We start from the raw sequence: 26308 nt of genomic DNA, 5'->3' as shown, positions 1-26308 counted from the left end.
CAAAGTCAATATAAAGCTCAGAGTCGTGCATCATTCCTTCAGTCAGGTGTTCATTACTTGGCTGAAAATAGCCCAACAGGCAGTGAAAAGAGAGAATCTCACAGGTTTACAGGGTTTCTTGTCTTCTTGTCATGAGACAGTATCACACCACACGTTTCAAAAAGCACACAAAGCTAAAAATGCTTCGACCTGGAGTTCCTAATAAGGGCATTACACCGACTGCAGAATGACACGACTCAGATTTTCGTCATAATGTGTCTACCAGGCTTAACTTCTGAGAAGGACGACAGGGACTGTAATGTGTCCAGCTACTTCTACAGCTTTCTACAGTTAAGCTGCTGCTCATAGCATCTGTCCCTGCAACAACAGAGTGAGGAATAAACAAACAGATGGAGGGGTGATTTCTGTGCAGTTCAAATGTTTTAAAGAGAAGGCCTGAAGATACTTCCACAGGGATGATGGCGAGCAGAACTGAATGACTGTGACCTCCAGAACATAAAGCTTTTCCTTTTCTCTTTCTATTCTATTAAATAAACTTTAAACTGTTTTAATCAACAATGCCTGTATCCTCTATGGGAACCACAGTGTTATGTTAGTGGTGGTGTATATTCACCAATCACACACAGTCGTTTAATACTATTTATGACTATTTATTTTCTTTACTTCATTTGTAGCAGTTTTCAGTGATCCTTTCATTAATACTTCAACTTAGACTATATCCTGTTGAAATGTACATACAGACGTATATACATATAGACTAACTGCCCTTTATATTGTGTCAAAATTACATGATAAAGGGACCCAGAGAAACAGTCCAAAATGAGTTGGAATGCATCATAGAGGTTTGTTCCAACAGTGGGCCCAAAATTTTATTACACACTTCTATAACCTAAGAACAGCTGCATTAGTTTGCATTGAAGTCCCTGTAATTGATGAATAATAAGCTTAAGTATGTAATAAGTTGAAATGTTAAGGGTTAATCAATACTTCATCATGGTAAATCAGGTGCTGCTGATGGAGCTGGACAAATCAATGTGATGTCAGGAGAAATCTGTTCTTCTAATCAGAGTGTATTGTTATGTTTTAGTGTACTGGTGTGTTTATTTACATTGATTCAAACGATATTTCATGTTTCTTATTATTAGCAGGTTTACAGTGATGTACGACTGTTAATTAACTGCAGCTGAAATTTTCCCTCCGCTTATCTGTTTATTCGTCTCACTCTGCTGTGACCCCAGATGACCCTAATTTCATTTACCATTCTTCCAGCGTCTACGGTCAATATAATCAAGCACTGAAGGAGAGAAAGAGAGAGAGAGAGAGAGAAAGAAGAGGGTGTGGAAGGACAGACAGACAGACGGGTGAACATGATGGAACAATCCAGAACAGCAGGTGCTCTCTGTACAGTGTACACTTATTTACTCGCTGACGCTCTCTCTCCCTCTCTCTCTCTCTCAGTACCTTCCAGAGCGTACTTCATGTCCTGAGCGAAGAGCGTCCACATGACCTCCGCACTGACCTTCCCCACGTTCAGCTCCTGAGGGAACCTGCACATTTACACAGAGAGCGGAGTTAAAGCAGCGTTTCTCGACCTTTGTGATCAACATTTATGGATGCTTATCCTCGTCTATAACGGACACCGCAGACTTTTTCACTCTCGGGTTGTTTTAGCGTTTCAGGCTGATTCCACGACTCGTGCACGGACAGTGGAGTACCTGGTTCACTGTTTTGAGGTGCCAGCATTAGAACACTGAATCATTATTTGAGTACACACATGTTGCATGTAAACACACATTTCCACCAAATCCCCAATATACACAGAAAACACCTTATGATGGAACATCACGAGTCCTTAGCTGTGTGCCAATTCAAGGGCTGCGTCCTTCGGAGGCTGCATTTGAAGGCCGAGTGCGTCACAGCGGTGTGACTAGGCTGTCCTATTTCAAGGGCTCCATGGCAACATCAACGGGCGGATCCTTCATCAGCCAACATATCCCACAGCTCATTGCGTGACGGCAAGGATCCAATAACGTGTCAGCAGAGGAGTGAACGGCGGCTGAGCAGACACTAAGTATCGAGTTTAAACTGAGTCGAATATCTAATGATACAAATGTTGAAAAAGCCAATCTCATCAGTAGCCGGCGGTGAAGTATCTCCAGCTCTGATAGAAGAAAAAAATAAAACAAAAAAATCGAAAATTCTGGCTCCATCTTTAAACTTCATCAAAGAACTTTAAAAGAACCTGACAGGAGCTGCGTTTCATGATGTAACGGTCAGGGCGGAACAGCCATGCTGCGATGCAGACAGGAAATCCGCCGTAGAGCAGACCGTCTCACTTCAGTTCAGTAACTGTGTAACTTTGCGGGTCTGCGCAGCCGTCAAAGGACACACTTTCATAGACCGCGTCCTTTGAAGGATGCAGCCCCTGAATTGGGACACAGTACTTCTCAACATCAATGCTTTAGTTTTAGCTTACTAGCTCATCTGAAGGAGCAACTTCTGTTGCTCATCAGACACAAAACCTACTGATTTCCTGTTTTTTTATAATTACATTTTTTTTTGTAACTTCTATCAAATTTTAAAGCTAATTTTAGCCTAAATTCATTTTTTACTTTTTGTTCTTGCTTTTTCCTTAACTCTTTTAGTGCTTAACTGTCTTCTACATTTGTCTTTTACATTTGTGTAAGACTTGGGGATTTGGAGCCCTCTCTGGTGGAAAGGTTTAATTGCATGCAATGTGCAGAGGAACATTTTTAAAGCTTTCTCATACGCCTTTATTTATTAACGTCACACGTACCGATTCAAATGGAAGTCCAGCACGGTGTTCAAATGCAAAATCAACATGTTACAACAAGTTCTTCAATATGTTGCGTGTAATTACACATTTCCACCAGAGAGGTCTCCAAACCTCTAATATTACATAGATGTTAAATGTAGTACAGCTCTAATCAGAGCTATATGTGAAAGCACACCCTGACTGTCTGTATATATATGTGTGTGTGTGTGTGTGTGTGTGTGTGTGTGTGTGTGTGTGTGTGTGTGTACTCACTGGTTTATAACAGGTGTGTATGCGTGTTTATCCTCCTCTGTAATGGACACTATGAGGGTGATGAGTTTGGGCCAGAAGTCCAGGTTGTGGATGCTCGGCCCCGCCTCCTCTGCTGGAGCGCTCTCTTCCTCCTTTGCCTTCTCTTCATCCTCCTCTCCTTCTCCTTCTTCCTCTCCTTCTTTCTTTTCTTTCGGCTTTTCCTGAGAAAGACAGAACAAAGAAAACTCTTATTTAGGGCCCATATCCTACATTTCTGTGTGTGTTTATGTACCAAAAATTACTACAAGACATTTATCAGGGCAGCTTCTCTATATCCCTTAGAATTGAATAGGCTGTTTTTGTTACCGTGCCTTTAAGACTGATATATGTAAATGAGTGTATGCGTGTGAGTGTGTGTGTGAGTGTATATGTGTGTGTGTGTGTGTGAGTGTATGTGTGTGTGTATATGTGTGTGTGTGTGTGTGTGTGTGAGAGTGTATATGTGTGTGTGTGTATGTGTGTGTGTGTGTGTGAGTGTATATGTGTGTGTGTGTGTGTGAGTGTGTGTGTGTGTGTGTGTGTGTGTATATGTGTGTGTGTGTGTGTGAGAGTGTATATGTGTGTGTGTGTGTGTGTGTGTGAGAGTGTATATATGTGTGTGTGTGTGTGTGTATGTGTGTGTGTGTGTGTGTGTGTGTGAGAGTGTATATATGTGTGTGTGTGTGTGTGAGTGTATATGTGTGTGTGTGTGTGAGTGTATGTGTGTGTGTGTGTGTGAGTGTATATGTGTGTGTGTGTGTGAGTGTATGTGTGTGTGTGTGTGTGTGTGTGTGTGTGTGTATATGTGTGTGTGTGTGTGTGTGTGTGTGTGTACACTCACCTGTTCGCTGGCGGGTTGGAACTGTCTGCTGTAGAGCTCCTGGCAGTTGTTGAAGATGTACTCGTACGTGGAGTTGAGGCAGGCCTTCACGCAGTCCCGTACCACATGAGCTGCTCGAGGAGGAGCCTGCAGTTCCTGCACCTGAACAGAGGGGGCGCCAGCAACACAGAATACATTTAGCACTGAGATAAACCAGTGTGGTGAATGTGCTGACCCTCCTGTGCCGAGTTAGTCCACCCGGACGTCATCTGACCTAGGCTACTTCATCAGACACTGTGTAGCTCCTGCACTAATAGCCTCTCAGTGTTGAGTGATAGTCATAACCTACCAAGCTAGCCAGCTTTATGGCTTTTAGTGTTTAGCTAAGAAGCTCCCAGGAGAGCCCATCACTGTAGAACTGGGACTCTTATTTAATGATGTGGACTGGGCCACAGCTATATCCATATATAATATATCTTGATACTACATATCTTTATATCTCAGCAATGTCTTTATATAAAGCAATGTTAGCCAGATAGCTGACTGCTGCTGTCTAAACTGTGCCTTAATATAACCTACATTAACGTGGGTCAGAGCTTTTCACTGACACTGTTATGTTTGTTTGTTTATTTGTTTGTTTGTTTGCTATGCAGCTAATTCTAACCTTTTTAGCATATAGCACTGGTGCGGAATTAGTGTTTTTGCTGATATTCTGGACATTTTAGTCTTCTAATAGCTACAAACGATGAACAAGACAAGATAATCACATCATTAATCGCAATTAATTATGACAATTAATCATCAGCTAAACTTCCCTCATCATGACAGCCCTAAGAATCACATGAACGACAGTAGAAGATCACCATGTTCAAAGCTTTGAGTGTGTTTTCTGCTTGCAGAGCCACTAAAACAATCTACAGAACACTCTAAATACGCTTTGATGCTATGCTGCATCTAACATAGCTGACAGCTTAGAACACACTTAAATAAAACACGTAAACAGATGTAAATAAAACATGTAACGTCCAACTAAACATTAATGAACTGTATTAATGTGTTCACAGTGAAGGTTGGAGCTGAATGCAGTACTTCTGAATACAGGAGTCTTTATCACTGCTGCAGGTCTGAACACGTTTCATCCTTTTACCATGGCTACTGCATTCGTTGATGCAATTAGCTCAAAATATTAAGCCTGAACACTAACTTTTCACACTAAGACCATTGAGCAATCTTCATTTTTAAGAATGTAGGTGCCCAAATAGTTCACACACGAACAAACACACACAAAATCAGCCTCCTGTCGCAATTCAATGGAAGATGTTCGATCTAGCAAACTGTCACACACTCAATCTCACACGTTACATAAGCTGAAACTGAACAAAGAGAACAGTCAGTCTCTCAGCACAGCTCCTCTCCCCCTCTGACGGCTTCTCCTCTCTGATGTCTGTGATGTCTGTGTTTTACCTTCATCCTGAAGAAGGCGATGCTGGTCAGCAGGTCCACGGTGGACTTCAGATCGGACAGGCGAGGTTTGCTGCTGGCAGGGAAGTTATTCTGCAGTTCAGAGAGACAAAACGACATTAATGGTCAACTTACATGTGGAAAGCTTATGTTTGTCCAGTCAGGGCGTCCAGGAGAAGAGTAGCAGCGCCCGACTGATACACGATAACATCACTGTAACTACAAAAGTGCAGCGGACTGCACAGCTTAGGCAGGTCTAGGGTGTTATTAGGTGCTCGCTGTGGATTCCAAATTGGTTACTAGGGTGTCGCTTGGTGGTTGCTGCAATATCCTGGGTGGTGGCTATGGTGCTGTTAAGTGGTTGCTATGGTGTTCCAGGTGGTTGCTAGGTGTCGCTAGGTGCTCGCTATGGCTTCCAAGGTGGTTGCTAGGGTGTTGCTTAGTGGTTGCTGCAGTATTCTAGGGTGTGGCTATGGTAGTGTTAAGTGGTTGCAATGGTGTTCCAGGTGGTTGCTAGGGTCTCGCAAGGTGCTCGCTTTGGTTTCCAAAGATGTTGCTTTGTGGTTGCTGCAGTATCCTAGGTGGTGGCTATGGTGCTCTTAAGTAGTTGCTATGGGGTTGTGGGTGGTTGCAAGGTTGTTGCCAGGTGCTCGCTGTGGTTGCTAGGGTGTTGCTTGGTGGTTGGTGCAGTGTCCTAGGTGGTGGCTATGGTGCTGTTAAATGGTTGCTATGGTGATCTAGGTGGTTGCTAGGGTGTTGCTTGGTGGTTGCCCCTCCAAAAGCATTTTATACACCTGTTGACCTGTATGTAGTGTGTAGAGCGTACATGCAAGTGTAGTTTCATAAAGTGTGGTCACTACTACTCACCCTGTAGGTGGACAGGTCAATGCGCAGGGAGTTATGGAGCTGATCCAGCAGCCTTATGAAACGTTCTCTCTACAGAGCAGAGAAAAAAAAGCAATTAGCTGGACAACTTGAGTAAACAAACCTACAAACAACAAACAAACAAGCTTCTAACACTGAGCCCACATCTGCCTACACAGGCTCACTACAGCGCTCAGAGACCCTCAGCTGAGCACACATAACACAGACTCTCTCAGGATCAGGCCCCTCAGGCCTGCGGGACCAAACGCTCAGAGAGGAGAAGACAAGGGAGCTGAGCGTGATGCTGAACGACATGTAGGAGGATCAATAAGTCAGGGGCGTCCCACGGAGACGCGATATTCCACAATGCATCACTCTCTGAGCAACAGACGAGGCTCAGAAAGACAGAGGCAGAAAGATGAAACGGCGGGACGCTGTCAAGGTTACTGAGTCAGAGACAGCAGAGAGAAACAGAGTTACTCTAATCCGACAGGCCCACACAGAGCGCCCACGGCCCGCTTCAGTGTAGCTGCGCTGTAGCCTAATGAGATCAAACACAGTGTTCATCTTCCCAAAAACCGCCACAGCGCAACTACGGTGTGTGTTTCAACAGGTAACACTCCCACCACTGCAGATACAATCAACTATTTACTGACGAGCGCAGTATAAAGCTGCAGGCAACTCTGCTAACTTCGATTTTTCACCAAAGCATTCTCAAAACATTACAAGAGGTCTGTTATGTGCTAATGGAAGAGCAAAAAGGTCAAAAGTTCAGCCCTGCTCAGAGCAGTGCACTCACTCAAGCGCAACAAATTCCAATACGATCCCGAAGGACCCTTGATACACTAAAAACGGACTCTAAATAAACATTCGAGAGCTTGTCACAGGTTCTGGGTTCTAACAGCAGCTGGAAGTACATCACAGGTCCATGTTCAGTGATTAGTGGACGTGACTACTAAAGCAAACTCATTGCTGATAGAGCTGTTTAATTAGAAGCACTTCCGTTTAATCTCTTTAGAAAAGCAAGGGCAATGGAACTGAACACTCTGGGGTGAGTTGGAGTGATGGAGCTCCACTGAACACTTTGGGGTGAGTTGGAGTGATGGAGCTCCACTGAACATTTTGGGGTGAGTTGGAGTGATGGAGCTCCACTGAACATTTTGGGGTCAGTTGGAGTGATAGAGCTCCACTGAACATTTTGGGGTGAGTTGGAGTGATAGAGCTCCACTGAACACTTTGGTAAGAGTTGGAGTGATGGAGCTCCTCTGAACAATTTGGGGTGAGTTGGAGTGATGGAGCTCCACTGAACATTTTGGGGTGAGTTGGAGTGATAGAGCTCCACTGAACATTTTGGGGTCAGTTGGAGTGATAGAGCTCCACTGAACATTTTGGGGTGAGTTGGAGTGATAGAGCTCCACTGAACACTTTGGGGTCAGTTGGAGTGATGGAGCTCCACTGAACAATTTGGGGTGACTTGGAGTGAAAGAGCTCCACTGAACACTTTGGGGTGAGTTGGAGTGATGGAGCTCTACTAAACACTTTGGGATGAGTTGGAGTGATGGAGCTCTACTGAACACTTTGGGATGAGTTGGAGTGATGGGGCTCTACTGAACACTATGGGGTCAGTTGGAGTGATGGAGCTCCACTGAACACTTTGGGGTGACTTGGAGTGAAAGAGCTCCACTGAACACTTTGGGGTGAGTTGGAGTGATGGAGCTCCACTGAACACTTTGGGATGAGTTGGAGTGATGGAGCTCCACTGAACACTTTGGGGTGAGTTGGAGTGATGGAGCTCCACTGAGCACTTTGGTAAGAGTTGGAGTGATGGAGCTTCACTGAACATTTTGGGGTGAGTTGGAGTGATGGAGCTTCACTGAACATTTTGGGGTGAGTTGGAGTGATGGAGCTTCACTGAACACTTTGGTAAGAGTTGGAGTGATGGAGCTCCACTGAACACTTTGGGGTGAGTTGGAGTGATGTAGCTCCACTGAACATTTTGGGGTGAGTTGGAGTGAAAGAGCTCCACTGAACACTTTGGCAAGAGTTGGAGTGATGGAGCTCTACTGAACACTTTGGGATAAGTTGGAGTGATGGAGCTCCACTGAACACTTTGGCAAGAGTTGGAGTGATGGAGCTCCACTGAGCACTTTGGGGTGAGTTGGAGTGATGGAGCTTCACTGAACACTTTGGGATGAGTTGGAGTGATGGAGCTTCACTGAACACTTTGGTAAGAGTTGGAGTGATGGAGCTTTACTGAACACTTTGGGGTGAGTTGGAGTGATGGAGCTTCACTGAACACTTTGGTAAGAGTTGGAGTGATGGAGCTTCACTGAACACTTTGGGGTGAGTTGGAGTGATGGAGCTTCACTGAACATTTTGGGGTGAGTTGGAGTGATGGAGCTTCACTGAACACTTTGGTAAGAGTTGGAGTGATGGAGCTCCACTGAACACTTTGGGGTGAGTTGGAGTGATGTAGCTCCACTGAACATTTTGGGGTGAGTTGGAGTGAAAGAGCTCCACTGAACACTTTGGCAAGAGTTGGAGTGATGGAGCTCTACTGAACACTTTGGGATAAGTTGGAGTGATGGAGCTCTACTAAACACTTTGGGATGAGTTGGAGTGATGGAGCTCTACTGAACACTTTGGGGTGACTTGGAGTGAAAGAGCTCCACTGAACACTTTGGGATAAGTTGGAGTGATGGAGCTCTACTAAACACTTTGGGATGAGTTGGAGTGATGGAGCTCCACTGAACAATTTGGGGTGACTTGGAGTGAAAGAGCTCCACTGAACACTTTGGGGTGAGTTGGAGTGATGGAGCTCTACTAAACACTTTGGGATGAGTTGGAGTGATGGAGCTCTACTAAACACTTTGGGATGAGTTGGAGTGATGGAGCTCTACTGAACACTTTGGCAAGAGTTGGAGTGATGGAGCTCTACTAAACACTTTGGGATGAGTTGGAGTGATGGAGCTCTACTGAACACTTTGGGGTGAGTTGGAGTGATGGAGCTCTACTGAACACTTTGGGATGAGTTGGAGTGATGGAGCTCTACTGAACACTTTGGCAAGAGTTGGAGTGATGGAGCTCTACTAAACACTTTGGGATGAGTTGGAGTGATGGAGCTCTACTGAACACTTTGGGGTGAGTTGGAGTGATGGAGCTCTACTGAACACTTTGGGATGAGTTGGAGTGATGGAGCTCTACTAAACACTTTGGGATGAGTTGGAGTGATGGAGCTCTACTGAACACTTTGGGATGAGTTGGAGTGATGGAGCTCCACTGAACACTTTGGGGTGAGTTGGAGTGATGGAGCTCTACTGAACACTTTGGGATGAGTTGGAGTGATGGAGCTCCACTGAACACTTTGGGGTGAGTTGGAGTGATGGAGCTTCACTGAACACTTTGGTAAGAGTTGGAGTGATGGAGCTTCACTGAACATTTTGGGGTGAGTTGGAGTGATGGAGCTTCACTGAACACTTTGGTAAGAGTTGGAGTGATGGAGCTTTACTGAACACTTTGGGGTGAGTTGGAGTGATGTAGCTCCACTGAACATTTTGGGGTGAGTTGGAGTGAAAGAGCTTCACTGAACACTTTGGCAAGAGTTGGAGTGATGGAGCTCTACTGAACACTTTGGGATGAGTTGGAGTGATGGAGCTCCACTGAACACTTTGGGGTGAGTTGGAGTGATGGAGCTCTACTGAACACTTTGGGATGAGTTGGAGTGATGGAGCTCCACTGAACACTTTGGGGTGAGTTGGAGTGATGGAGCTTCACTGAACACTTTGGTAAGAGTTGGAGTGATGGAGCTTCACTGAACATTTTGGGGTGAGTTGGAGTGATGGAGCTTCACTGAACACTTTGGTAAGAGTTGGAGTGATGGAGCTTTACTGAACACTTTGGGGTGAGTTGGAGTGATGTAGCTCCACTGAACATTTTGGGGTGAGTTGGAGTGAAAGAGCTTCACTGAACACTTTGGCAAGAGTTGGAGTGATGGAGCTTCACTGAACACTTTGGTAAGAGTTGGAGTGATGGAGCTTTACTGAACACTTTGGGGTGAGTTGGAGTGATGGAGCTTCACTGAACACTTTGGTAAGAGTTGGAGTGATGGAGCTTCACTGAACATTTTGGGGTGAGTTGGAGTGATGGAGCTTCACTGAACACTTTGGTAAGAGTTGGAGTGATGGAGCTTTACTGAACACTTTGGGGTGAGTTGGAGTGATGTAGCTCCACTGAACATTTTGGGGTGAGTTGGAGTGAAAGAGCTCCACTGAACACTTTGGCAAGAGTTGGAGTGATGGAGCTCTACTGAACACTTTGGGATAAGTTGGAGTGATGGAGCTCTACTAAACACTTTGGGATGAGTTGGAGTGATGGAGCTCTACTGAACACTTTGGGATGAGTTGGAGTGATGGAGCTCTACTGAACACTTTGGGATGAGTTGGAGTGATGGAGCTCTACTGAACACTTTGGGATGAGTTGGAGTGATGGAGCTCTACTGAACACTTTGGGGTGAGTTGGAGTGATGGAGCTCTACTGAACACTTTGGCAAGAGTTGGAGTGATGGAGCTCTACTAAACACTTTGGGATGAGTTGGAGTGATGGAGCTCTACTGAACACTTTGGGGTGAGTTGGAGTGATGGAGCTCTACTGAACACTTTGGGATGAGTTGGAGTGATGGAGCTCTACTAAACACTTTGGGATGAGTTGGAGTGATGGAGCTCTACTGAACACTTTGGGATGAGTTGGAGTGATGGAGCTCCACTGAACACTTTGGGGTGAGTTGGAGTGATGGAGCTCTACTAAACACTTTGGGATGAGTTGGAGTGATGGAGCTCTACTGAACACTTTGGGATGAGTTGGAGTGATGGAGCTCCACTGAACACTTTGGGGTGAGTTGGAGTGATGGAGCTCTACTGAACACTTTGGGATGAGTTGGAGTGATGGAGCTCCACTGAACACTTTGGGGTGAGTTGGAGTGATGGAGCTCCACTGAACACTTTGGGGTGAGTTGGAGTGATGGAGCTCTACTAAACACTTTGGGATGAGTTGGAGTGATGGAGCTCTACTGAACACTTTGGGATGAGTTGGAGTGATGGAGCTTCACTGAACACTTTGGGATGAGTTGGAGTGATGGAGCTTCACTGAACACTTTGGTAAGAGTTGGAGTGATGGAGCTTTACTGAACACTTTGGGGTGAGTTGGAGTGATGGAGCTTCACTGAACACTTTGGTAAGAGTTGGAGTGATGGAGCTTCACTGAACATTTTGGGGTGAGTTGGAGTGATGGAGCTTCACTGAACACTTTGGTAAGAGTTGGAGTGATGGAGCTTTACTGAACACTTTGGGGTGAGTTGGAGTGATGTAGCTCCACTGAACATTTTGGGGTGAGTTGGAGTGAAAGAGCTCCACTGAACACTTTGGCAAGAGTTGGAGTGATGGAGCTCTACTGAACACTTTGGGATAAGTTGGAGTGATGGAGCTCTACTGAACACTTTGGGATGAGTTGGAGTGATGGAGCTCTACTGAACACTTTGGGGTGAGTTGGAGTGATGGAGCTCTACTGAACACTTTGGCAAGAGTTGGAGTGATGGAGCTCTACTAAACACTTTGGGATGAGTTGGAGTGATGGAGCTCTACTAAACACTTTGGGATGAGTTGGAGTGATGGAGCTCTACTGAACACTTTGGGGTGAGTTGGAGTGATGGAGCTCTACTAAACACTTTGGGATGAGTTGGAGTGATGGAGCTCTACTGAACACTTTGGGATGAGTTGGAGTGATGGAGCTCTACTGAACACTTTGGGATGAGTTGGAGTGATGGAGCTCTACTGAACACTTTGGGGTGAGTTGGAGTGATGGAGCTCTACTGAACACTTTGGGATGAGTTGGAGTGATGGAGCTCTACTGAACACTTTGGGATGAGTTGGAGTGATGGAGCTCTACTGAACACTTTGGGATGAGTTGGAGTGATGGAGCTCTACTGAACACTTTGGGATGAGTTGGAGTGATGGAGCTCTATTGAACACTTTGGGATGAGTTGGAGTGATGGAGCTCCACTGAACACTTTGGGATGAGTTGGAGTGATGGAGCTCTATTGAACACTTTGGGGTGAGTTGGAGTGATTGAGCTTCACTGAACACTTTGGGGTGAGTTGGAGTGATGGAGCTCCACTGAGCACTTTGGGATGAGTTGGAGTGATAGAGCTTCACTGAACACTTTGGGATGAGTTGGAGTGATGGAGCTCTATTGAACACTTTGGGGTGAGTTGGAGTGATTGAGCTTCACTGAACACTTTGGGGTGAGTTGGAGTGATTGAGCTTCACTGAACACTTTGGGGTGAGTTGGAGTGATAGAGCTCCACTGAACACTTTGGGGTGAGTAGGAGTGATAGAGCTCCACTGAACACTTTTTGGATGTGCTGGAGTGACTTTTAGTGGAAAATGTAGCACTGAAATGTGTGTGTGTGTGTGTGTGTGTGTGTGTGTGTTGTGTGTGTGTGTGTGTGTGTGTGTGTGTGTTGTGTGTGTGTGTGTGTGTGTGTGTGCGTGTTGTGTGTGTGTGTGTGTGTTGTGTGTGTGTGTGTGTGTGTTGTGTGTGTGTGTGTGTGTGTGTGTGTGTGTGCGTGTTGTGTGTGTGTGTGTGTGTTGTGTGTGTGTGTGTGTGTGTGTGTGTGTGTGCGTGTTACCCCGAAGTTGGAGGCGGCGAAGCGGTCGCTGGCGGAGACGCTGGTGGCTGAGGTCGGATGAGCGAAGAATGCATTAATGTTGGCCAGCAGAGTGCTCATTACTGCAGGAACACCAGGTAACATATACTTAGAGGAGAGACAGGCAAAGTGTCTGCAGAGAGAAAGAGCGAGAGAGACAGAGAGAGAGAGAGAGAAATGTGGGGAAAAACAAAAGACAAATATGAGAAAATAGGAACGCTTGTCTCTCTAAAATCATCCACATTCACTGAATGAATTATGTATTTGTTAGTATAACGTACCATTTACAATATTTCATTTATTTACTGAGGAATGTGCCGTTCCCATTACCATACAACACTCACACACACAATTCTCACCCTCCTCTTTCATCTCCACCTCTCCATTTATTACCACACACACACACGTACACTCACACAGAACGAATGTTAAGTCAGACTCGTTGAATCTATTATTCATTTATGCAGTAAAAGGCAGTAATGAGCTCAATAGTTCAGCAGTTCAGTGAAAAGAAGCCTGTTTCCCTAAAGAGACTGAATCCTCCACCATTCTAACAGATTCAGACCATTTAAACACACGCAGAGGCTTTTAAACAGCACTTACTGCCTTTACGCCTGTGACACGAGCAGCTCTGATTCGCCCTCTTTATTAAAAATGTGGGTTTTTAATCTCTGATTTAAGAGTGTAACTGTTTTATAAGCCGATCACCTCCAGCAGGTAAAGCCAGGACGATCACAGGAACTCCGCCTCGTTTTTCAGCATAATCTCTGCCTTAGAAAACAACAGGAAACCTGTTGTCTTGAAACGCACAATAGGAGCCAGTGGGCAGTTGCTGGATTCTGTGAATAAACGTTATGAAAGAATAGCCCAATTTTTTCCCACAGTTTAGTCCAGCGCTCCCTCTATCACACGGTGTTGGGAGGGCAGCACGAGCTCCTCCAGCACATCGTTTAAAACAGCCAATAACTTCTTAGGTCAGGTCAACAAATCAAAAAAGTGAATGCACAGTGGCGCCTGAAAGTTTGTGAGCCCTTTAGAATTTTCTATATTTCTGCATAAATTTGACTTAAAACTTCATCAGATTTTCACACAAATCCTAAAAGTAGATAAAGAGAACCAAATTAAACAAAATATTAGACTTGGTCTTTTATTTATTGAGGAAAACGATCCAATAGTTCATATCTGTGGGTGGCAGAAGTTTGTGAACCTTTAGGATTAGCAGGTCATTTGAAGGTGAAATTAGAGTCAGGTGTTTTCAGTCAATGGGGGTGAGTGACCACCCCTGTTCAATTTAAAGAACAGGGATCTGTCACAGTCTGACCTTCACAGTACATGTTTATGGAGGTGTATCATGACACGAACAAAGGAGATATCTGAGGACCTCAGAAGAAGAGCTGTTGATGCTCATCACGCTGGAAAAGGTTACAAAACCATCTCCAGATGTTTGGATTCCACCATCCACAGTCAGACAGACTGTGTACAAATGGAGGAAACTCTGTTACACTGTTACGTTCCCCAGGAGTGGTCGACCAACAAAGATCACACCAAAAAGAAGGCGTGTAAAAGTCCGCGAGGTCACAAAGGAACCCAGGGTAACTTCTAAAGGCCTGTCTCACAGTGGCTAATGCTAATGTTCATGAATCCACCATCAGGAGAACACTGGCAAACAATGGTGTGCATTGCAAGGAGAAGCTGCTGCTGTCCAAAAGGAACATTGCTGCCCATCTGCAGTTTGCTAAAGATCACATGGACACATGGACGGTCTCAACCATCTCACATGGATGAGACCAAAATAGATCTTTTTTTGTTTAACTGAGAAGCGTCATGTTTGGAGAAAGGAAAACACTGCATTCCAGTATAAAAACCCATCTGTGAAACATGGTGGCGGTAGTATCATGGTTTGGGCCTGTTTTGCTGCGTATGGGCCAGTATGACTTGCCATCATTGATGAAACAATGAATTATACCCGCAAATTCTAAAGGAAAATGTCAGGACAATCTGTCTGTGAGCTGAAACTCAAGAGAACGTGGATCATGCAGCAAGACAACGACCCCAAGCCCACAAGACGTTCTACTAAAGAATCATTAAGGATAAAGTTAATGTTTTGGAATGGCCAAGTCAAAGTCCAGACCTTAATCCTATAGACCTGTTGTGGAAGGACCTGAAGCAGCAGTATAACATAACAGCAACATAACAGCTACCGGAAATACTTAGTCACAGAGGGTCACACTAAATACTGAAAGCAAAGGTTCACATACCTTGACCATCACAGATCTGTAATATTGGATCATTTTCCTCAATAAATAAATGACCAAGCCTAATATTTTTGTCTCATTTGTTTAATTTGGTTCTCTTCATCTATTATTAGGAAACTGAATGACATTTAGGTCAAATTTATGCAGAAATACAGAAAATTCTAAAGGGTTCACAACACCATAACACCGCTTTCAAGCACCACTGTAGCTACTTCCTTATAGGCTGAAACTGGTTGATTTTGGTTGAATGTTTACTCAGCTCCCCCAGGCAGGGGGCACAGTGTGGTGGGGGAGTCACAGAGTGTGGGTGGGAACTGGCAGTGACTAAACTGAGGGAGGAACTGAGTAAAAATCCAACAAAGAAATGTAAGCAAATGTCTCACTATAAGGAGGCAACCACATTCACTGTGCCTTCTGAGTAAACTCACACTGTACTTCGTAGATCCGACTGAGATGCAGCATCACAAATGTAAGAGAACCTCTGACTGAACCAAGTCGAGGAAATTTAAAAACACTGAGCAGAAAGTTGACTTAAAATTTCGAAGCTGACCTGACTTTTCATTTTTACAGAGCAGTCGTGTCTGAATCATGTTAGCTGAGGTTCACAGAGAACTATCAAGATAACAGCATTACTGTAGGTACCTTAATGCTTCTGTAAGCAACCAGAGCTATTACTATTAATTGCATTTAATAGCAGGTAACAGTTTTGTAAGTTTATTTTAGGGTTTATGAAACTTTTTTTCAATTCTTGTATCAAGATAAAACAACTGCTCAGAGTGCTCTGGAATGGCTCACACACACACACACACACACACACACACACACACACAGCTGTTCAGGTCTTACGTCATGGCCTGGTAGATGGACTCGATGCCGTAGCGCATGGCGAACTCGTCCACGATCTCCTGCTCCACTTCATCAAAATAAACCTTCCACGCATCGTCGCCACGAGCAACCGGCAACTTCACCGCACCATCGGCGTCAATCAGGAAGTGGAAGATATTCTTCAGAGAGAGAGGGAGAGTATAGGATAGATAGAGGGCATCATTATTACGTAAATATACTGCCACGTACGGGTCATTCTACGACCATGGTTGAAAACACATTTAGACTTTTAACCAATTTGGGCTTTAGACTAAAATTCTAGTGCTTTGAGCGACCCTATACACTCATTACGTTTCTTTTAGTAAAACAAATGACTAATTGTTCCATTTTGTCACTACCAAGACAGTCATAACACCCATACTTTACAGAATGTTTCAGTAGTGACTGTTTTAGCTCATTTTGAGCTCAAAAACACAGCCAGTACACGACCAGCAAACACAGCTTTGACCAGCTGTTCACACAGAAAATCACCATATTTTTCATTAAAACACTAAAAAGTTCACAGCAGCAGAAAATACGTTTCAGTAGTGACAGTTCTTAATATTCCACACTGATTTTCAGACACATTTACTTCAAATCAATGGGATCTAACTGTGGCCATGTGGCCACGAGGGACAGGGATGCAGTCTCACTTCCTGCTCTAAAATGCAGGGGCGTGGCTTAAATAAGGCTCCGCCTACAGACTCAAAATATGTGTGTGAGGTGTTTACCTCATGCAGGCAGGTGTATTGTACGTGATAAGGTGCCACTTTCTCTTCTCCTTTGATCTCCACGCTGATCTGCAGCCGGATCGCTCCGGATACGGCCGACTTATCCGTGCGCTTTTCTGTGGACACACACACAACTTCAGTTTAGAAACGACAGTTTCACTTCATTTCACACACTGATGTCACACTGAAACCTCGTGACTCCGGTTTTTGTTTTTATTTTTTTACGTGATAAATGGACGATGAAGTTTTGTCCAGACTCACTACATCCTACAGCTGATCATTAGGGAGTAACTACATGGAACACAATACAAACTGACTTATTTGAGTTACAGGACTGAGGCATGGAAGGCCGAACCTGCTGGCAGCTCCTGGTTATTTATGAGTTTAACATTTAACTGTTTTAAAAGTTTTAACATAGGAATCAAACTTAGTTCAAATGGTGCAATGAATAAAAACACAAGGAGTTCTATGTACACAAAGTGTCTGTCTGAAACTGTCAAACAGGAACATATTCAGCACTCAAATCTGAACATGGCTGAGTTTGAATTGAAAATGACACACGATCCAACTGAACCAACTCCAACATGCAGATGAACTTTCTCATGAATTTTAATAGAGCGTCACAGAGCGACACTCAGAACCGGTCCTGGACTATAGACAGAACAGGAGAACTCAAATTCAGCCAGAGAGAGAGAAGAAAAGAGCGTTTGAAGTTATCATGTGTGCATGACATATATTCAAATCTGCAGACTTCATGAGTCGCATACTGAATATTTCATCAGACTGAAGGAGCAGAGTGAAGAATCTGTGTCTATATATATATATAAACATACAGAACAGCGCAGATGTCTTAGGCAGCCAGGAAAATGGGTTAAAGCTATTTTCTGGGGCATTGAGCATAATTATATAACACTATAGAGTGATAATACAACACTATATATCACCGCAATACATAAAAATAAACATAAACAGTAGTCAGAATTCAGAAGTACGCGGTTTGGCTCCTGACTCCAACCATCACACAGATTTATTTATTTATTTAATTCCATCACCTGATTTAATTTAATGAAGCGCTGATTAGATAAACCACATATTGGATGGAGAGATTCAGCTGCATTAATGTTATTTATATGCATTCTGATGTTTTTCTGGGCAAATAACCACCAGATAAACAGCTTAACAGATCATTTTCTCAGCTTTTGTACTGGATATATAGTTAACATAGTTCATATGAGCAGCCATACCGGAATATTAAAAATTACTGTGGACACTGACTGACCCTAGATCAGTAAACAGGATGGTTTATTCACATTTTACACATGAATAAAGGTTAAAGTGATAGTATTGCTTCTTTAGTTTTGGAGCTATAATATAGCTAACATATAATGAACGTTTATACCCCACCAATTAGCATGGTGCTAACTGTAGGTCTAAACCATCACTCAATTGCCCTTAAACCCAGTGTGTCCACTCACTAAACATTACCCAGCTTTTATATGGAGACATCTTCAGAGCTGGCTTGGTGGCTCAGTAATGTGAGCTAGGTTAGCTTTCGCTTGGTGGTTAGCTTCCTTCACCTGATCTTATTCATGAGATCACAGAACGCACGACGCACTCCCAAACACACTCCTGAACGAAACCCACCGAGGTTGTACCAGACGTCCATCTCTCCGCTGAGCGTTCGGACCTCGATGATGCTCTGACCCAGAAAATCATCCGACTCCCTCTTCAGCCTCTGCTTCACTCGAGACTTTATGTCGTCATCCTCGTCCCACACGCGCACCTTTATACGGTCAGACGAGTTATGGCACTCACTGGAGATCACAAAGAGAGAGAGTTATGATTATTATTAGTAGCTTTACAGTACTTTCGTTGTGGTTGTGTGGTTTTTGACACTGAAACAAACAGAAAAAAGTCAGAAGTGCAGGCTCAACCCTGTCCATTCAGAATGTAAATCACAATCTCAACCTGTTTTTTAAGATTTTTGCATAATTAAGTGGTTAAGATGTAAACAGAGTCGTTCAGAGTGGTTTGGTGTGAAACGCTCTGTTCTAGAGAAACTTACAGAGTCCGAATTGGTCACAGTGGTGGTGATAGGAACCAGACATCCACCTCTAAAAGCTCCTTCACAGAAAGTTACTACACGAAATGGTTATGGATTCACTGCCTGATGACTGAGACCCTGTTTTATGGTAGTTTTAAAAAGGTTTTGGCCTTAAAATCCATTCATGGTGGAGGAATACATGCAGGGTGTGGTGAGGCAAAATAGTTCCCAAAGAATTTTCCTCTATTTTTCCATCATCAACATTCCATATAAACTCAGAAGACTCGTGTAGGTTCACTGGTGGTTCTGGATAGTAAATAAAATGTCTATATTTGTGTTGTAGTCATGGCGACCCCTGGTTCCTATCACCACCACTGTAAAGACATCTGAACCATTTCACACCAAACCACTCTGAATCTCTCTGTTCACATCTCACACACTGAATTATGCAGAAATTTTGAAAAGAAAATTGGTGGAGTTTCCCTTTACCTATGTAATTACCTTTAACTGTGTAGTTATTTCCAAATAATTCTGTAATTTAAAATGAAAAACAAAGACAATGACTCTAGACTCCTTAGGGTTAATACAGGAAACGAGATGGAGAGCAGAGAGAGAGAGAGAGAGATAGAGAGAGACAGTGGAGCTGAGTAGGAAAAATCATATGGTTCGGTAAATGATTTATTATTATAGATCGAGACATTTCTGCAGTCCGTCATCAACAGCCCGCTGTGCCTGACCTGGACTTTTAGAAACAGTTTCTGAAAAACACTTCATTCAGGTCGCGGCTCCCAGCAGAAACAGCAGGGCTGAGTTCGCTCTTACAGAGTTATATAATCCAGGTCAGGACTGCAATTTTGCAGTGGAGAAGGCTTCAGTGTGGCCTTTCTATCTCTGCTGGGATCAGAACCTGTATTACTGCTCTCACTGCAAGCAGGAGATTCTACAGAGACTCACAATGCTGACTGTGAGGATCACGACAAGCAGGACTGCAACAGTGAGACAAACACTGTTTACTGAAAAACAAACATTCTATAATGATCCACACAGTCACTCTGACAGACTGTAATACACTACAGGAAGTGTAGGGGGCGATACGGCTTCTACTGTTTCATTTAAAAAGCTCTATAATGTTCATATGATCCACACAGTCACTCTGACAGACTGTAATACACTACAGGAAGTGTAGGGGGCGATATGGCTTCTACTGTTTTATTTAAAAAGCTCTATAATGTTCATATGATCCACACAGTCACTCTGACAGACTGTAATACACTACAGGAAGTGTAGGGGGCGATATGGCTTCTACTGTTTTATTTAAAAAGCTCTATAATGTTCATATGATCCACACAGTCATTCTGACAGACTGTAATACACTACAGGAAGCGTAGGGGGCGATATGGCTTCTACTGTTTTATTTAAAAAGCTCTATAATGTTCATATGATCCACATTGTTTCTTTAAAAAGTGCTCTGTAAAGTTCATATCAGGCAATATGGCTTCTATTGCTTCATAAAAGATGAAAGAAGAGCTTTCAATTATGGAGAAAAAAGGAAACAAAACCATTTTTTAGTCAGTTTTAGTCATAATAGTCCACGGATTAAACGACTCTAAAAAATAATTACCAAGTCTTTATGCTCAAATGCTTTTTGAGGGAACACACTAGACAAGTCGATCAGGAGAATGTACTGCTAAAGTTAGCCTAAGCTATTTTGTGCACAAAAGGCAACCAGTGGTTATTGATGAAAGCAAATGTCCGTGGCTCAGTCAATTAAAGGTAAGTTGCGTTTAGAAAAGTAACAAAATAGCTGCTATTGACCACTTTTTCAATTGGGCAGACAAGGAACTTTACTCCTTAGCATGGTGTGGAACCACTGTAGCTGTTTCAGAGAACCATTTCCGAACTGTTTGAGGTTCTTCAGGACATCTTTGCTCATTTTCAGAGTTTGGTCTACTTCTACTAAACGCAGGAGTCACCATAAAGTTCTACAGTGCCTTCAGACTAGCAGATAGTCGGGCGCTTAGCTTTGACTCAGGGTTTGAGCCCAAAATAATTACGAAAATATTACGAAACACAACCGAACTTACAAGTTGAAGGTTTCCTCCCAAACGGGGTTGAGGTTGCCGTAGATGGTTTTGGTTCTCTTCTTGGTCTTCCCCACCTGCACGGTCACGTACGGGTCACTGGAGCCGGTCCGGTCTTTAGCCTGCAGACCCTGAGCGCTCAGTACTGTAGACACAAACACAGAGAAAAAAAGAAATAAATGTCCAGTAAGATGGAAAAGTTTTGAGATCTTTTTATAGCCTTGTAGGCATCAGTTAGTCATTCTCAGATCCTCAGCCAGCTGCTCAGAGGAGCTCATGCTGGTTGAGTGTCAGCGCAAGGTTTGGCATTGATTACACTCTGGAATTGTCCTCAGCTGATTCCTATATAGAGAGCACATAGCTGTGGGTTGCACTGAAGAGCTCAGAGACTTTAATCATAGGATGTCACCTTTACCTAAAGTCAGCTCATGAACTTCCTGCCCTGCTAGGTCTGCCCTAGTCAACTGTAAGTGCTATAACTGTGAAATGGTAGCATATAGGAGCAACAACAGCTCAACGCTGAAGCGTGTAGGGTGTAAAAACTGCCAAACCACTTTTGCCTCACTCACTACAGAGTTCCCATCTGCCTCTGGGAGCAACATCAGCACAAGAACTTTGCATCTGGAGCTTCAGGAAATGGGTTTCCATGGACACCACTGAACCCCTTTGAGATTAATTGGAACATGGACTGCGAGCCAAGCCTTCTCGTCCAGCATCACCGTCTGACCTCACGAACGCTCTTTTTCCCACAGACACACTCCAGTAGAGAGGAGGCTCTTATAGCTGCAAATGAATGCCCATGGCTTTGGAAGGAGGTGTCCAACAAGCTCATATAGGTGAGGACAAGCATCCACATCTGTTTGCCCATATAGTGTGTACTTACCTACACATCACACCTACAGGAGCCTTTATGAATCCCATTCTAAATCCATAGGCATTAATATGGAGTTGGTCCCCCGTTTGCAGCTGAAACAGCTCCCACTCTTCTGGGAAGCTTCCTACAAGATTTTGGAGAGCATCCAGAAGAGCATTTGTGAGGTCAGACACTGATGTTGGACGAGAGGGTCTGGCTCATAATCGCCGTTCTAGGTCATCCCAAAGGTGTTCATTGGGGTTGAGGCAGGGCTCAGTCAAGTTCTTCCACACCAAACTCACCCAGTCAGGCCTTTATGGAGCTGCTTTGTACACTGACGCTCAGTCATGCTGGAACAGAAAAGGTTCTTCCCCAAACTGTTCACACAAAGTTGGAAGTGTACAATTGTCCAAAATGTCTTGGTGCTGAAGCATTAAGATTTCCCTTCACTGGAACTAAGGGTTCTAGACCAACCCCTGAAAAACAACCCCATATCATCATCCCTCCTCCACCAAACTCTACAGCTGGCACAGTGCAGTCAGGCAGGTAACGTTCTCCTGGTATTCTCCAAACCCAGACTCGTCCATCAGACTGACCGATAGAGACACACACACACACACACACACATATATATATATATATATATGTATATATACAAAGCAATAGAACTTGATAGTGACCAACACAAACCACCATGGAGTTTTACAGCTTAAGTAAACCAGCCACTGTTTGAGTGCAGCTGGAAAAAGCTGAAGAACTCTCAACACATTATCGACATGCAGAGAAAAGAGCTGTTACCTCTTCACAGACCTGTCTGAAAAAGCACTATTATCTATAGAATCGGTGTCTGAGCCGTTGTCTCAAACAAAAGCTAAATCACTATGCAGGACAATCGGAGCTCCATTAGTGGAAAAGCAGCCAGTCAGAGTGGACTGAGTGATAAGAGCTCAGTATGATTCCTCAGTAATCAGTGCGAGACGTGTAACACTCACTGCAGGGGAGAAGCTTTTACACTCCAACAACACGACCAGACTACAGCTGACACATCAACCGATTCAACACGACAACAACCAGATAATCATCCTCCCACGCTCACTTAAAGGGGAAGTTTCCAAATCTCTGCATAATTAATAGTTGAGATGTAAACAGAGTCGTTCAGAGTGGTTTGGTGTGAAACGCTCTGTTCTAGAGAAACTTACAGAGTCAGAACTGTTCACAGTGGTGGTGATAGGAACCAGACGTCCCTCTCTAAAAGCTCCCTCACAGAGAGTTACTACATGAAATGGTTATGAATTCACTGCCTGATGACTGAGACACTGTTTTATGATATTTTAAGATTTCAGTGTAGAACACATTTTTTAAACGCACTCATGGTGTGTCTGTGTGTATATTATATATAGTACATATATATATATCATCTCAAATGTACTGGCATCTGAAGGAAATGTGAAGTTTCCTTCTTTACTTTTAGCACTGGAGGTTCATGTTTCTTGGATATTTCCCTCCTGGTTTTTCTGACACTGTGTCAGACACTGTGATACCCTGCTGTCTATAAATATGGAAGAAAGGGTCCTACTTAGCTAAAAATAGTACAGCAGACTGCTTCATTAGCTTCATCTACAGCTAAAGAAGTGAACTGCATCGACTCCATCTGAGATAAGCACACTGCCACAGAGTGTAATGTCTGGGCCCCTCTATGAGGATCATTTTACACATTTATCTCAAAGACCACTGTTTTTATATGGTTGAAAACACAGATTCCAAACTCTTTTTCGAAGCTATCAGATCAAAAAAGCGCTGGCTTGTGAAATTCATCACAGTGGGTGTTTGTGATCTATCTGTAATCTCCGTGGCGATCACCTGTGATGGAGATTTTGGCCGACCACTTGGAGGTTCCGTCCAGGACGGTCTGTTTGATGGTCTTCATCTGCTGGGCGTGATTCAGTTTGCTGACGTTGAAGACGCTTCGGATCACCTCGAAGATCTCCGGCTTGTTCCTCTCGCGGATCTTCATGCGGTCCTTCATGGCTGAGATGATGTGCTGGGTGCGATCTTCAGCTCCGGTCTTACTGCTCTTCTCCGCCGCTCCTACAGACAGACAGACAGACAGAGAGAGAGAGAGAGACAGAGAGAGAGAGACAGGGATGATTGACAAGAACAAGAGTTTTAGCTGGTGGTTGTTACGCTGATTTACAGTCCTAAACATAAGAAATTCTATTCATCAGCTTATAGTCAGTACGAACTACACTGTGTGGATACACCGCCCCTTGAGTAACGTCCCATTTTCACTGTTTCTTTCCAATGCAGTAAGAAAACATCCCTGTAAAGGTTTAGGGATCATAGCGCAGCTCTGTGCTAAAGCTTTGGGTTTACTTACGGATGGCTGTGGCATCACTATGAACACCCAAATAACTAAACCATCTTTCTTAAATGTAATGAGCAGTAAAGCTCATTACATTTTGTTCTGGAACAAAACAGAGACCGAAATTCAAGACATATCTGGCTGGAAACTTTTCCTTAATTTGCAGTTTTATATATTGTTTTGATTAAACGCACTAAACATAAAAACTACAAACAAATAAAGAAACATAAAAACTACAAAAGAATAAAGAAAACACGTTCATAATTGGTAAAACTTGCTTTCAATAGCAAAAAACTGAGCTGCCAAATACAAACAGTTCACAATTAATAAGCATAATGAAATTATTACACTGTGTAAGCTACAGAATGAGCCATGAACTGAATGCGTCTGTGCTGACCAGCGCAGGACAGTGAAGAAAACTGGTTCTCGTTTTCATTAGCATTCAAATTACTACTGAGGGTTTGATTTCAACACTTCCTTATACCTTTTTAATCTTGTTTTTCCAGATACATTTTTTCTTTACATGTTCTGGAGGCATTTTGGTGCCTCCCTCATACTGAGGTCTGAAAACAAAGAAGACGTGATAGTGTGTATTAAAAGCAGCTGGGTATCTAAATATCTCCAGCGCGTCTCACTCTGTAGACAGTCGGCGTTGAGGAGCTCCTGGCACTTCTCGTGACATTTGACCCCGCACTCAGAGCAGCGCATGCCCTGCCGGGCGATCCCCCACAGCAGCCCCTCGCACTCGTAGCAGTAGGTGGGCGTGGTGGCCGTCCAGACCTCGAAGTTATGCGGTGTGGTGCAGGAGATGGGGTAGATCAGAGCCTGCAGGGTCTTCTTATACACATGGGTCTTCTGCAGGACAGAGAGAGGACAGGTCAATAACACAGAAACATACATCTCATCACTATCAGGCAAAAACATTGCATCTCCAACGCTGTCGTCATTTTTTTACATAATATGAAAACAACGTTAAATTTCATGAACGGACCAACAGAAATCAACCAACATTACTTCAAAAAAGAGTCTGGTTCCAATAACGTCCATTACAAGAACGTTGTTTTCTTCTCCTGTAAGGAATTTTGGAGACACAAGGTTTTTGTAATTGATATAATCCATTAAATAGAACAGAAAAATGTCAGTAATAATTCTACACGACTTCTAAGACTGACCTCCCACTGTAAACGTGTACAGACTGTAAACGTTTATTATTTTATTTTATCATTCTTTAAAACTCCCAAACTTTGTTCATCTTTAGTCCGTATGGCGATAAAATTCATCCTGAGCTAAACGGAACTGAGCGAGAGATACAGAGCGAAGGAGTGTTACTGAAAGAGAGAGAGAGGCAGAGATGAAGGGGTGATCTCAGGGTGACCAGTTAAAGATGCTGTAGGTGTTGTGGGGGCTGTAAAAGATGGATTATAACAGCACTTATCTGGCAACCAGCCTTCAGATTTTCCTCCAGAGATTAATTATCTTTCCCAAGACTCGTCACGTTCCTCAGACAACTCCACACGCAGCCACGTAACTCAGCCGATGGAATAAACTTCTCCTCGATTCAATTCAATTCAATTCTATTTTATTGCAGAGCGTTTTCTCTAACAGACATTATCTCAAGGTAGCTTGTCCAGAAATGCAGATACAAGCGAGCGTGTGATGATTTAGGCGTGCAGTTAGCACCGTGCTAACTGGTGGGGTATAAGCCCTTACTGGTTAGCTCCATTAGCCCTGCAGCTCCAGTGCTAAACTGAATAAGAGCTGTGTTTGGTGTAAGAGTGGTGAGGTGGGTAAGTGAGCTCTGTAGTGAAAGCGCTGCTGTAAATGTGATGCTCTGATCACGCTGCTCGTTGTCGTAGAGACGCTGCTCCATGTGCAGGTGTAGGCAGGCAGGTGTCACTGACAGCCAGCCAAAAGTGAGCTGTAGAACAGCCTGTGGGCATCCGCCTCGCTCCCTGGCCTCGCTCTGTTATTCTGTCTTTAAAAAGCCCTGAGTAGTGTTGGGGGGGGGGGGGGGGGGTGGAAGGTGCTCTGCTGATGATGTGTTCTGTTTGGGGGGGTGGAGCAAGAGAGTCGGGGTTACAGTGACAGCACTGTTTGGGAAGAACAAGTTTTGCCCAAATGGTGTAGAGGCAGAATGGAGGAAGGGGCAGTAAGAGTTTAGCTCAGCACAGTGGGCTTAAAGCGAGTCTGAGCAACAAAAAAATCC

The 26308-nt window shown here is 43.8% G+C and overlaps 1 protein-coding gene across 1 annotated transcript in view; it reads right to left on the bottom strand.

The window, feature by feature from the left end:
- LOC118827187 (protein unc-13 homolog B) overlaps positions 1 to 26308 on the bottom strand; it is a 155174-nt gene that overhangs the window by 28914 nt on the left and 99952 nt on the right. Inside the window, exons 15-26 of the mRNA XM_036598447.1 lie at positions 24738 to 24957; positions 23601 to 23828; positions 20891 to 21032; positions 18407 to 18576; positions 16763 to 16878; positions 16014 to 16171; positions 12895 to 13045; positions 6216 to 6284; positions 5352 to 5441; positions 3909 to 4049; positions 3050 to 3249; positions 1462 to 1547 (exon numbers count right to left, since the gene is read on the bottom strand). Coding sequence (XP_036454340.1) covers positions 1462 to 1547; positions 3050 to 3249; positions 3909 to 4049; positions 5352 to 5441; positions 6216 to 6284; positions 12895 to 13045; positions 16014 to 16171; positions 16763 to 16878; positions 18407 to 18576; positions 20891 to 21032; positions 23601 to 23828; positions 24738 to 24957 — 1771 coding nt within the window. The remainder of the gene's footprint in view (positions 1 to 1461; positions 1548 to 3049; positions 3250 to 3908; positions 4050 to 5351; positions 5442 to 6215; positions 6285 to 12894; positions 13046 to 16013; positions 16172 to 16762; positions 16879 to 18406; positions 18577 to 20890; positions 21033 to 23600; positions 23829 to 24737; positions 24958 to 26308) is intronic.

Source organism: Colossoma macropomum, unplaced genomic scaffold (genome assembly GCF_904425465.1).
Source record: "Colossoma macropomum unplaced genomic scaffold, Colossoma_macropomum, whole genome shotgun sequence".
Lineage (NCBI taxonomy): Eukaryota > Metazoa > Chordata > Actinopteri > Characiformes > Serrasalmidae > Colossoma > Colossoma macropomum.
Note: the sequence above shows the minus strand (reverse complement) of the source record. Positions and strands in the feature narration are given on the sequence as shown.